The sequence below is a fragment of the Lycium barbarum genome, chromosome 3, assembly GCF_019175385.1.
Source record: "Lycium barbarum isolate Lr01 chromosome 3, ASM1917538v2, whole genome shotgun sequence".
Taxonomy (NCBI): Eukaryota; Viridiplantae; Streptophyta; class Magnoliopsida; order Solanales; family Solanaceae; genus Lycium; species Lycium barbarum.
In genome coordinates, this window is record NC_083339.1 from 108,307,301 (window position 1) to 108,321,652 (window position 14,352).

The 14,352-nt window shown below is 35.8% G+C and overlaps 2 protein-coding genes across 2 annotated transcripts; one reads left to right on the forward strand and one right to left on the reverse strand.

Moving 5' to 3' along the window:
- Nucleotides 1–2,836: 2,836 nt before the first annotated feature.
- On the forward strand, nucleotides 2,837–11,091 carry LOC132631111 (uncharacterized). The gene is made up of 12 exons (XM_060346713.1): nucleotides 2,837–3,310; nucleotides 3,694–4,092; nucleotides 4,188–4,301; nucleotides 4,398–4,523; nucleotides 4,616–4,759; nucleotides 8,609–8,734; nucleotides 8,828–9,381; nucleotides 9,472–9,559; nucleotides 9,767–9,826; nucleotides 10,025–10,302; nucleotides 10,536–10,766; nucleotides 10,863–11,091. The coding sequence occupies exons 1-12, from the start codon at nucleotides 2,837–2,839 to the stop codon at nucleotides 11,089–11,091; spliced, it is 2,823 nt and encodes a 940-aa protein (XP_060202696.1).
- A 730-nt stretch (nucleotides 11,092–11,821) lies between these two features.
- On the reverse strand, nucleotides 11,822–13,558 carry LOC132631112 (uncharacterized). The gene is made up of 3 exons (XM_060346714.1): nucleotides 13,228–13,558; nucleotides 12,426–12,766; nucleotides 11,822–12,268 (listed from the first exon to the last, which is right to left on the reverse strand). The coding sequence occupies exons 1-3, from the start codon at nucleotides 13,556–13,558 to the stop codon at nucleotides 11,822–11,824; spliced, it is 1,119 nt and encodes a 372-aa protein (XP_060202697.1).
- Nucleotides 13,559–14,352: the final 794 nt, after the last annotated feature.

Here is a 14,352-nt window from a genome sequence, read left to right on the forward strand (position 1 = left end):
TGAAGGACCAAAGGCTTTTAACACTTCATTAATAACACTCACTTCCCGTCACCCTCTTTGGCGACGCTGGGACTGCCCCAGCGGAGCCGCTACAATGGTCAAGCCAAATTAGCTTGGACCGCTCCAGCGGTACCGCTGCCGCGTTGCTGGTGGCACCAAAGCCGGCACCAGACACTAGAAAATTCACCCAAATTCATAATTCAATCCGATTTTTTGACTAATTCCCAAGGCCATCTGCTCACATACCATAAACATAAACACACATAACAACACGCTACAAACGCGATCGTGGCCTCGGAATTCCAAACGGAGGTCTCGTTGACCGAGTCAAGCCCAATACTTTAATTCCAATTTCCCAACCCAAGTCTCAAAATGCATCCGAGTGCATTGGGAACCGAACCAGATATACACACAAGTTCTAAACGACCATCGGAACCTCTCGGAATTGACGGATTACCGAAATATGTCCGTTCACCCAAAAGTCAACTTTGGATCAACTATTTTTCACTTTAAGCCTATATTTCCCAAAAAGTTGTCCGAATCCGATATAGACACCTCGGGAAGAGAGAGAAAATGCCGGAAAGTCTATAATGACCAAACAGGTCCTTACATTTCTGAACTTGAAAGCTATTTTTGTTTGAATATACAAAAGATACATCTAAATATATCAAGTATATATTGTCCTGCATGCTTTAGGTAAATGAGAACTTGTATATTTAGCATAAACGTGGTATGTCACTCATGTGGGCTCACAATTAGTAGCCTCTGGATTATAAACCTTTTGATTGGGCTTGTTTCTTTACTTATGCCATGTTGGGCTTTCTTGATAATTAACTCTGTTTGGGCCTTTGCTTGTTTCCTTAGCTATTTTTGCCTTCTGATTGGCATTTGGGCCTTCTGCCCTCCCTATTCCTCTTAAGTTTTGGCTTGTTTGGCTGTCTTTATTTTGGGCTAGGCCTTTGTGCCATATTGATTTAAATAGTTAGGTATATGTTCGCGTATATGTGTGTGTATGATTATGATTAGCTCCCATTTCTAGTTTAATAAACAAGTCTTAAATATCCTCTAGTCCTTTTCTTATTTTGTGTCCTATGTGATTGCGTACCGGGCCACTGCTTTGCATCTGAAACCAGTTGGACCCGAGGCCCAACCTTTCTATCTTTGATCTAGTCCGATGGTTTGAAAGGGAAGCTAATATTGACATGAAGGCTCAAGTATGGGTGAAAATAGTAGTAAAATTTACTTGGTCTAACTACCCCTAAGACTTATTTATGGATAATAACTATCCTTTTTAATATTTATGATACATAGGTATATTTTTCAAATTATACATTTCATAGCTACCCCGCTTTTTTACTAAATAACCGTGCAGCACCATATCCCTGTTTAGACGCATAGTTCCCAAATATACTCTCTCTCCCCCTAAATACACGCAATTAACTCCCAATTCCCCCCATTTCTTCCATAATTCAAATCAGTTTCTTTAACTTCTTCAATTATCAATTCCGATTTTCACTCTCACATAACTCTACATTATGTTTGCGGTTTCTAAGTAAAGAATTTACCAAAAATAGGTAAGTTTTTTTTCGTTTTTTATTTTGTCCACTGTATTTCAGTATATTTTTTTGCAAGATGCATGTTGTTTTGCAGATTTTTTTTTGTAAAATTCTCTGTTGCTTTAATTTCATCATTCTCTGATATACAAATCATTGATTCTTAGTGTTGTTTTTCCTCAAGATTCACAGATTCAATTTCAATGGCTGAAATCGGCTCTCCGGGCATGAGAACTCGAGGTATAGAAAATATAATAGATGGTCCTAGTTTCTCTTTAGGAATTACTCAACAAGAAAACCCCATTGCAGGAGGGTCATCTTATGCTGAGACGTGTAGCAAAAAATTTAATGATCCAAGAAGGATGAAACAACATCATGATTCTCATGATGATAAAAAAAACAAAGAGGAAACAGTCAGCACCAGATAAAAAAGTCTCTCAAGTGCCGCTACAGAAGAAGAGAAAGGTTACCAAGCCTGTTCCTGGAGGCAAGGGCAAAAAAGTACTTCGGAAAAAACCTTCAAGTGATGTAGAAGACGATGGAGAGGTATTTTTCCCCTTTTCTTGAATGTATTTCAATTCACCAGATCTATATTTTCCATATATTTATGTATATTTTTTTTTCGTATTTCCTTTGGTTTTAAATTATTATGTGTTTTTCAATTTGTTATATACATTTTATCATCTGGTAGTTTTGTTTTTCTATTTTGTTATATTTTTGTTTTTAATATGGGTTGGACATACTATCAGTAGACTTTTTTGTTATATTTCAATGTATTTCACTGAATATCAAAAATACAGCATGTTTGTTATAGATTTTAAGACTCTAGCAGTTGTGTTTCGATGTTGTCATTTTTTTTTTTAATTTTTGTATGTTAGGTTCGTAGGGAAAATTGATTGTGTTTTACATATGTCATTTGTTCCAGGATTCTAGATTTTTGGTCACGAAGCAGCCTGCTGTGGCCCTATCTATGCAAAGATACACGAACGTCAATGTAATCAGTGACATTAGGGGTAAACTAACAAGGGCTAGTCAGATGGACAAGTTTGCATACTCTATTTTTGGGAATTATCTCAGAATGCAGCATATCGATGTACAAGCACAGTTATTCAGGTGCTTCATGGTTAAGAAGCTTAGGGGAAGTACATACGAGTGCTTGACATTGTAAATAAATGGAAAAGTATTGCGTTTTAGCATTAGAGAATTTGCACTAATCACTCGATTGAATTGTGTCTCCGACGCAAATGAATTTGTGTATGATAAGACGGGAAAAAAATAGGCTTATGGATGATTATTTAGGTGGAACATTTGATCGCATCGAAAGAGGGCAGCTGATAAAGTGCTTCAACAATTCAGATTGGGAGGACAAAGGCGAGGACGCAGTCAAGATGGTCATATTGTATTTTATAAATACATTCGTATTATGCGGTGAGCCTGTTCGATCGAACATACCTAGGATACATTTTGACGTTGTAGAGGACGGGAGATATGTTGATTATCCTTGGGGCAAAGAGTCCTTCAAAGAGTTGGTTACAAGCATTAGTCAGAAATATGCCGACTTCAAGCAATATTATAGGATTCACGGAATGGCAATTGCCATGCAAGTTTGGCTGTATGAATCTTGTTCAAAAGTCCCATCCAAAATTGCAATTAAGTCGGGGAATTTAATTCCCAAAATCTTGAATTGGCGGACTGTCGAAGAAAGACCAAAATTTGAAGCTTTGATGGAAGGCATGTTTAGAGATGACATACACCCGGTAAAATTTTACACATGCATTCCATTTTTTTTTTCTAACTGTATTTGAATCAACCTTTTATCATTTGCATCCCATTGTATATCACTTGTATTTTCCACAAATATTTATTGTATTTCAATATATTTCTGACTCTATTTTACTGTAATGTAAATCATCACTTTTTCAAGGGGGGGGGGGGGGGTAATCAAATGTATTTCACTATATTTTTCATCGACTCAGTCCTCTACATTACTGTTTTTCTCATTATAGCCCCCAAATATCATAAATGTTTCCATATATTTTGTTTTGACACCATTATATGTATCTATACAAATATATTTCATTCAATTTCTTTTGATGTACTTAATGTATCTCTAACTGTTTCTAAATTTTGTTTTTCACAGATTTGTACTTTTGATGATGTTGTTCCAACCACTGCTGAGTTGGAACGACTTAATTTGTCTCCTGTTGTTTCACAAGCTATCCCCAACCCAACAGATGGAGTTGAAGTTGCTGAAGGCAACGAGATGGTTGATGATGACTATGATGACTTCAGTACCATACCACCACACATTGTAAGGGGTAAACAGCAACAGCGGTCTGCAGTATCTGATTCACCGCCTCATAAGAAACGCAGACAGGTTTCAGTTACAGATACTACTGTTAGGAAACAGTCAGCCCGGAACGAACCAATCATAACATCGAAGGACACTTCGACGTCAAGGCATCATGATGTCCAAATGGCCACCAAAACTGATGAGGTGAAACTGCTCAGACAAGAGTTTCAAGCTTTTAAGAAAAATGTAAGTGTTTTGTTCTCCTTTTTTTTTTTTGTAATATATTTGTTTTGGTAAGGGTGTTGAAAATTTTGACGTATTGTTGTTTCAAAAACACGTAGGTATCCGCTCAGTATACTGATCTTAGCAAGTCCATGGATGATATTCGCAAGAGCATCGATGACAACTTCAAAAAGGTTGTTGAGGCAATAAAGGGAAATCAAACATCAGAAAAGGTAAATCCAAAATAAAACTAATTTTATTCACAAAATACAAATTTGGAATGAAAACTGTTCCCATGCTTTTCCGAATAACATATATATATTTTCAAGGCTGCTGATAGTGAAGCTCCGTTACATCAATACGAGGTTGGCATACAATACTCGCATGAATTCAATCAAGAACAACATTCTGCCAAAGAGACATCAACTGTCAAAGATGGTATTGATGAAAATAAGGTTAAAACTACCCTTTACCATTATGTACTTTTTGTACTTTGTTTTGTTATACATATAGGAATTCAATTTAATATATATTATTGGAAAAAAAGATGAAGGTTGCAGGCACAATCTTACCTGGCGATGTTTCTAGTGTTGGAATGCGCCGAAGTACACAAAGTGGGGATACTTTAAGGGCTTCAACTGAAGAGATTCAAGGTAGCGGTGAAACACCCCCAAAGCTAACACAACCACAGGTACCAAAGGACATAATGTATTCACATAACAGTTTTAGTATATTTCTGTCACGACCCAACCCCGTGGGCCGCGACCAGTGCCCTAGCTGGGCACCTATACGTACCCGATACCCAAATTAGCATATTATCAGAATAATAATATAATTATATTAGTGGATGCTACAGAATTTATCAGAAAAAGCAGACTTGGCACACATAGGCCGATAAGGCCATCATAGAACAAAGTATCCCAAACATGTGTACAGAACCCACACAGATGTATCCACAGACCTCTACAGAACATATCATAATCATACGACGGGACAGGGCCCCGTCATACCCAGAACAATATACATATCCAGATAACAGTGACAGACTGTACCAAAAGATGGGCTCTGAAGAAGAGAGCGCCCCAAAATAGCAGAAACGGGATCCTAAACGTGTGGATCAGCAAACCTGTCGTCTGTACCTGCGCGGCAAGAAAACGCAGCCCCCGAAGAAAGGGGGTCAGTACGAAATATGTACTGAATATGTAAAGCGGAATCACAGAAGTCAAATCATAATGGTTACAGAAAATGAGTACAGAATCCAGAGTGTCAAATGCATATTTCCAAAACAGACAGAATGCGTACAGAAACATATGTCATATCATATCATATCCGGTCCCTGCCACGGGACTCGGCAGACAGAATGCGGCCACCCTCCCGACGCTGGTGCCACTATACAGAGGAATCAGAAAAAGGGGCGTGGCCCCGTATCATATAATGTCATATCAAAATGGCCATAACAGATCAGATCAGAATAGGCGGACATGGCACATCATACTCCACAGACCCATGTACGCATATACCTGCCCCCTTACATCGGGATGCGGCGAACAATGCAGAGAATTACGCTTGACAACATATCCTGGCCCGGGCTCAGTGTGGGAAACATTGGGACATCCACGAATGGAGTAGTGAGAGACTAATGCAATTTAAAAATATCATAAATGTTTTCAAAGACTCGATGAAGCGTATCAAAGACAAACCAATCCAATGGAGTCGGACGGAATCATAATAAATGTATTTCGGATATCATAATAAATTACAGAAGTATAACTTTCCCGAAGTCATTCCGAGTGTCAAAATAATTTATAATATTTAACAGAATATTTAAAATAATATTCGTTAAGCGATTAGTAGGGTAATTAAAACATTTCTTTCAAAAATCGCTTAAAAAGGAAGCTTTAACACATTAGGGGCAAAACCGTAAATAGCGGGCCCGCCTTGGGACAAACAAGGCGGCGGGCTCAAATTGTGCCCTCTAAGCATATAGTATCACCTAAAAAGGTTATACAAACATTCTATGACTTTCTGAATAATTTAGAGCAAAATTGCATAATTTCAGAAAAAGCGTATCAAAATGGTTCAATTTTACTGAAGGAAAAACTGAAATTTTGTCTTGCGGATTCCGAGGGCCAAGAGGTCCTTCGAGGCCCGGATCCGACCCTAACACACTAGGGGCATGCCAAGGGAAGAATTGGGGTTGCTTTACATACCTTTCGCGCTCCTTAAGCCTTTCCAAACTCACTTCCCGTTTCGTCGAAAAACTGCAATTGGTCAAGTTTACCAATTGTGAATTATTAATGCCATTATTTCAACTTTAAGCATATTTGGCTACCGAAATTTCGGCAGCACTTCCCCTATACATATGACACCCCGAGAATTCAACTCGGCTATAAATCATCAACAACAACCCAAACGACAACAACAATATCAACAATGAACATTAAAAACACAAATATCCTTCAACTAGTCATTTTTCTCACAAGTTGACATAATCTTCAATTCAACCCAACTTTCAACTAAGATCAATAATTTCATATTCAACAACCATCATGATCATCACCATATAGTTCTAGAAACATTTCATATCGTTTTCCTTAAGATATACACTCGATATACATGATATACAATCTTCCGCCAAAATCATAACTTATGCAAAACATCAAATCTTTGGCATACAACTTCATAACAAGTTTCCAACTTCCAAATTCATCAATGGTCATCACAACTAACAACCAAACAACTTCATTTCCTTAATGTCGGAAAAACCATACTAAAACGACATAAGTTTCTACATTCCAATTCAATACAAACTTATATCATTCTAACTTCATTTACATATCAAGCATTACAACAACACTCCAATACTCTAAACAAACTTAATCCATTTCATTCCCAAGTCAAATATACCGCACGGCCATATGCTATTTTTCTCCATTCAATCAAATTTACTCCACTTTCATTCTCAACATAAATTCCATCACATTCACAACTAGAATACAACATGAATTCTATACATTTTTGGCTATACAATATACAAATACACATGGCTACACATATATACCACACACCCACTTTGCAAACTTCCATTTCTCCATACAATCAACACATTTCTATATACTACAACCCAAACAAAACTCCATAACACAAGAATAAAGGATAAATTCTTACCTTTTCCTCTAGTCTTCTTTACTTGAATTTGTGATCACTTTGGTGAACCAAGGCCTCCTTTCTCCAAACCAACTACACCAAGTTGAAGAGGGGACTCAACTTAGTAAGGAAACCACAAAATACAAATTTTTAACACAAGATTTTTGGTGGTGAATTTTCCACACCAAACCCGAAATGCCTTCTTTTTTTTGCTCTTGTTTTGCTCTTCTTTCTCTTCTAAGTCTCTTGAACCTTCTAAGGGATAGTGATCCCTTTATAATTAATTAGCACATGCAAATATTCATTAAAGCCATGGGTTGGGCCTCACTTGGCCGGCCACCCCTTAAACATTGGGCCTAAATTATTATTTTATTTTTTTGGGCCAACTCGGTTGGTCCCGAGTTGGGCCTAGCCCACTGACCTTTCGACCTTAAAACGTTCATAACTCCTTGTACCGACGTCACCTGGGAACCCACGACCTATGGATTGAAAGCTAATTCAATTATCTACAACTTCTATTTCAAGGTATTTTCGAAATTCCAAACTTACAATATAGTTTTTGCCCCCCAAAGTCAGGTCACCCGAAAACGTTTTCTTAAAAATATTCGTTTGGAGGGTTTCCACTTTGATTTGGTCCAAAGGTACTTCATGAGTTGTGTTTAACTTTACATATGTGATTCATATGACTTTTCAGATGTTCCGAAAAAAATCTCGGTATGTGGGCCCCACCCCAGCAAATGCTCCGAGGTTCAAAAATACGGGATATAACAATTTCACTGTATTTCTAACCCTTTTTAGTATATTTGACAGTATAGTTCACTATATTTTTAATTCTTTTTACTATATTTCAGTGTATATTTCACTTGTCACAATTTTTTTTATTTCTATTGTATTTCACTGTAACCTTTTTTAGTATATTTCACTGCATTTCTAACCCTTTGTAGTGTATTTCACTATATTTCTAACTCGAGTTATTATACTTCAGTTTTAGTATATGTATTCACATAACAGTTTTAGTATATTTCACTATATTTCTAACCCTTTTTAGTATATTTGATGGTATAGTTCACTATATTTCTAATTCTTTTTACTATATTTCAGTGTATATTTCACTTGTCACAAATTTTTTGTTTTCTATTGTATTTCACTGTAACCTTTTTTAGTATATTTCACTTCATTTCTAACCCTTTGCAATGTATTTCACAATATTTCTAACTCGAGTTATTATACTTCAATATATATTTCACTGTTTTTCTAATTCATTATTGTATTCCAGTGTATTTACTGTGCACTGAACACTATACTGATTTTATATTTGTACATCCCAGTGATGTTTTTAATTCATTGTGAATCTGTATTTTGTTGTTTCACTGAATTTTTATAACTGGTATAGGGTGAGGCAGTCATGGTGCATACACATGTGCCGGTTTCGGCTGTGAATGTAGGCCAACAAAGTCTAGTCACAAGTGATGAAAAAAAGAGTGGAGAGTTGTTATCAGCACTACATTTGCAATCTGAGGTACTCAAACATATATTTCCAGTGTCAATCATGTGGTATATTTTTGAAGCAATCTGTAGATGATTTTTTGGATGGGCATTTTGATATTGGTAGCAGGCTGGACAATTTCAACAAAGTGGGGTAAATCATGATGCAGAATTTAGTGCATCAGAGAAAATGGTAGCAGAGTTGCTAATCCAGTGTCCTCTCGCCACAGTTATTCCACTTGGTCCCCCTGGAATACAAGTCAATGATCAAGCTGATCCCTATATTTTTAAGACCCCTCAGAGCAACAAAGTTGATAATGTTGTACCAAATTATCAGTGGTTAATTCCTGATGATCAATTACCCAGCCAACTTGGAGTACAACCAACAACAGGGCAAAGCTCAACTGCTGAAGGAGCACAACCTTCAATCGAAAATACTGAACGCCGAATAATAGTCCACCCAAGCATTGTGCGAGATAGGAAACCCAGCAAATACACTGTGTCCCCTTTCATGCCAAATTACAGCTCAGCTAGATCTTCTGCAAGGTCTTTTGTCCCTATTATATTTGAAAAGAAGCATCCCTTTGTAGAACATCTAATCAATGCCCCTATGGACACGGGGTATTTTCAAGAATATGAAAATTGGATTAAGAAGGATCTGTTATTAAGGCATGATAAAAAGTAAATTTTTTTACGGTTATGTTTCTTTAATATATAGGTTTTTTATACAAATTTCTAATCCTATGTTTCTTTTTTTCTGTTTATATATAGACGAGACAAGGAAAACCACTATAGAAAAAACAAGGAATTAGTGGATCCTGAAGACGTCGATATGTCACTAAAGTTAGGCGTCACACTTGTTAAAGACAAAAACTGGTTCTACTTGTTATGAATGGAAGGGAAACTTTGGAATGATGAGGTTCGTTTTTCTACAGAATTTTCTTTTTTCCATTTGCATGTTTCAATGTTTATTTTACAATGTATTTCATTAAATCTTCATATTTTTCACTGTTTTTTCTTCATGTATTTCACTGTCTTTATCATATGTTTTCAATGTATTCTACAGATCGACTTCACTGATTCTAACACCTATCATTTAACTGTTTTTCAAAATGTGTATTTCAATGTATCTAATCATATATTTCACTATATTTCACATATGTATCTTTCGTACTGTTTTTTTTTTTTTTAAGATTCTATTATATTTCTACTGTGATATACTTCTATATTTTCAGTAGTTTTTCTGTATCTTTTTCAATATATTTCAGTGTATTTTAATGAAGTATCAACTGAGATTACTGACTGCCCCTATTTTTCTTTGCAGCATCTTGATGTTATTTTTTATTATCTCCGTAAGAAAGGCAAATATGAAGATAACAGCAGATATAAGCTTACCACCGTGAGTTATATACTACATACCATAATCACCGAGATTTACCGTGCTTGGGAAAATCCGGAATCTTCCACGAGTGTTGCTAGTAAGGAATCTGATGTATGTGAGATGGGTAATGTACCATGGCGTACATTTGACAACGTATTCATCCCTGTCAATGTGAAAGAGGAAAATCACTGGATTTTGGTGGTAATATCATTCATTGACAGGTGTGTATTTGTTATTAAACATACACTATAGAAATAATGTACCATGGCGTACATTTGACAACGTATTCATCCCTGTCAATGTGAAAGAGGAAAATCACTGGATTTTAGTGGTAATATCATTCATTGACAGGTGTGTATTTGTTATTAAACATACACTATAGAAATAATGAAATACATTTCTATAATGTATCTTTTTGTCGTTTTCTTAATTTTTTTTTCCGAGTTTTGTGCAGATGTCTTTATGTGTACGACTCATATCGAGCTGCAGGGCATGATGCCGTCGTTAAGAGAGAAGTGAACATGCTAGTTGCCCTTGTGCCACATCATCTACAAATGTCTGGTTTTTATGCAAAGAGGAAGGATATGGATTTTCAGAAACACCCATCTTACAAAAACAAAGCACTGAATGACGATTTTGATGTCGTTAATGTGGACGATCTACCACAACAAGAACCTGGAAGCATGTATGTTTTTTATCTTTGAAATACAGATTCAATAACATTGTTCTTCTTCTAAACTTTTACTAAAGCACGAATAATTTTTTGTTCATTTCGTTTCAGGGACTGTGGTGTCTATGTGGCAGCTTTTGCTGAATTCCTGAGCTCGGGTAAAGGCATTCCAGTCAAAATTGATTCAAAGTTTCACTGTCAGAGATATGGTGCACTTTTTTACGACTATGCTTGGGGGAAGGCAAACCAGAATGCAGAAAGTGATAACGAGCAACCAGCAAGACCAGTCAGGCCTTTAGTTGATTACGATACAGTGAATATAGTAGATGACATAGAGTAGATGTTGGGTAGAGTAGATGTTGTTTAGTTCAAGACATTTTTCATGTGTTTTTTGATGTTGAACATCAGTGTGTGGATCAGTTAATATTACTTTTAGACAGTATCTTTTTTGTTTAGAATACAACGATTATGGTGTTGTCTTTTGTTTAGTGTTCTCGGATGTTATTAAATACACTTATATCCTGTCTGCAATCTTTTCGTGTTTGTTTATTATAAGTACGCAATACATTTTCTTATTCATTGTATATGTGGTAAGCTTCTTTTTTGGGAAACCAAAAATGCAACAACCAAGGCAACTATATTGAAATACAAGTCAACTGGTTCATAAGTTCATATGTGTCTCTTTAAAATGTATTCCCCAATAATAACACTATATTGAAATACAAGGAAATAAATTGAAATACAAAGAAATATAAAAAGTTACAAAACTCCAGAATGTTTTCCCATTTTTATTATAATGTTGTGCCAATTTGTTCTGTATGAATCAAATGTATTCCCACAAAAATCATTGCACACATAATGTCATTTATGAGGCACAAGTATTGAACAAGGTCTTTCAATTTATTTCATTGAAATTTTATATTGAACATATCAGTTCAATTCTTTAACATAATACCAGTGAAATACATCACAGAAAAGAAACAATGAATTCAAGATGGAATAAATTTGATTTTGTTTTTACATCATCGGACAACTGTCCTAGAAATTAAACACAACTTAAGACTAGACATTTATTTCTTCTTCTTAAGGGGCTGATTACCACACGAACGCCTGTTATGACCAAGACGTCCACATGTACTACAAGCATTCCTACGTTTACCAATCATCAGCTCCATTAATGGATTATCCCTCTTCTTTTCTGGCCTACCAGGAGGTCTCTTGTATCTCGGTGGCAGAACAACCTCCTCCAATATGTGTGTTGGAACATTCCACTCACTCTCGTCAGGAAGTGGATCAACCAGAACATCATACGTATTCACCACTGTATTTGGCTTGAATAATTCTGAACAATATGCATCAGCCGTTAGATTTTTACTCTTTAAGACAGCCCAGGCATGTGAACATGGTATTTTGTCCATTTGGAACATCCGGCAACTACAAGTCTTCCTCTTCAAATCAATTATGAAACGTCTCGGTCCATCATTAACCGTATAAACATATTCAGTTGATTCTTCAACCTAATAACCATGCACATTCAACAACAAAAATACATTCCATATTAGGTTCCATAAACTTAAAAGAAAACTCAAAGCAGTTAGCTAAATACAACAAAATACAGAGAAATATATTCTGAGATATAAACAAACTAGATTTATCATCAAGAAAAAAACTTACCCTCATACGTAACGATTTATACTCATTCATTGAGAGAATTTCCTGGTATCGTCTTGAAAGTGTTGAGAATGTGTATGTACCATTTTTCTTATTTGTGCAATTCCATCTCCCAAACATCCTCCTAACTTCTTCAAGGAAATCAAAAACAGGCAACTCTCTTGCCGCTACTAGTTTTCCATTAATACATTCCTCTATATTCGAAGTCATCGTCCAACCTCTGTTAACAGGTGAATATAGATGAGCCCATTTCTCCCTTCCAGCATCATCCAAATATTCCTTTACCCGTATATCAACATTCTCAATCTTTTCCATCAGTTTATCAAACTCATCTTGTGTGTATGCTTTGGCAAGTGAATAAAACACGGGACTCAATACTTCATCATTCGACTTATATTTCTTAGTCACATTTTTTCACAAATGCCATATGCAGGCCAAATGAGGAACAGTAGGATACACCCGATACACCGCTTTGATTATGCTTTCATGTCTGTCAGACACTACACACATGTTATCCCTAATCCCATAAGCTAGCTTGAACTGCTCAAAGAACCAGGTCTACGACTTATCATTTTTCGAATCTATCAAACCATATGCCAGTGGTAGAATATTACCTGTATATACATTTTCATTTTAAAAAGTTAATCATAAACGGTGTATTTTTTATCAGTCTATATTTACAGTGTATTCCAATAACAAAAACATAGATAAAAGTAATGTAATCCATATTTTACAGTGTATTTCAGTTTATACAATGTATTTTCAGTTTATATTATTGAAATTAAACACATAGGAATACACATACCTGCACCATCCAAAGTACTTGCGGATACGAATGTACCATTATACGTGTTTTTAAGGTGTGCACCATCCACTACCACTATTGGTCTACAACGCTCGAATCCCTTTATGAATGCTTTGAGTGCTACAAAGAAATACAGGAACTCATTTTCACATGATTTATGCATTTTAACATGTGATCCAAGATATGTTTTATCTAGGATATAGACATATGGCGGCAATTTCTTGTATGAAGCAGCTGGATCCCCCCTCAAATCATTCATAGCCTTTTCTCTAGCTCTCCAGACCAGCATGTAAGAAACATCTATGCCGAATTCATTTTTTATGTCGTCCATTATATCCACAGGGCTGACTTTCCTCTTATGGTTCGCTATTTTCGGCTTAACAACCGATTCCCCAATAAACTAACTTGTTGCTTGCCTCTGTGAATGGCAGAGGCAAATAGAGCTTTTGCACATTTTCGTTAATCCATGAACAGGATCTATTGGTTCCGTAGAAAGACGAAAGTGGATTCGCATTCATATACATAAGAATTATATACGAAGAAGAAGAATCTTTGATTTTTTTTTTGAAAAAGAATACCTTGTCCTTCAAAGGGCATGTATGTTTGTCATGGAAATACCTAACCCTGAACAGTTTAGATTTTCCAACACTAGACGCTCGTAATTTCCATTCACATTCAGGCGACATGCATACGACTGTATAGCTACAAAATAAAACATAGATCAGTATGAAGTCATTATCAGTAAAGGGATAAGATAATGTATTTCAATGTATTCTTCAGTTAAATCTCATTTTTTCAATGTATATCTTAATGTATTTTAATATTACTACATGTATTATAGATTTATATTTAAGACACAACTTCATTACAAACTTTATTTTTTTACAACGAGCAAATTGTAAACCATTTATTATCTCGTGCACAGTTAGAATATGAAAAACACGTACCATATAGCATTCGATCTCTCAGTTTTGAAATTGAATCGTTCTCGAATAGCATAATTCGCCATTACAAGTTTCAATAATAAATTGGATCTACAAAAATTTCCTGTTGTTCTGCGTTGGAAATAATCAATTTGTTGTCCTCCTCTAAAAATACAACAGCCTTTCCACAGTTTGACAGATC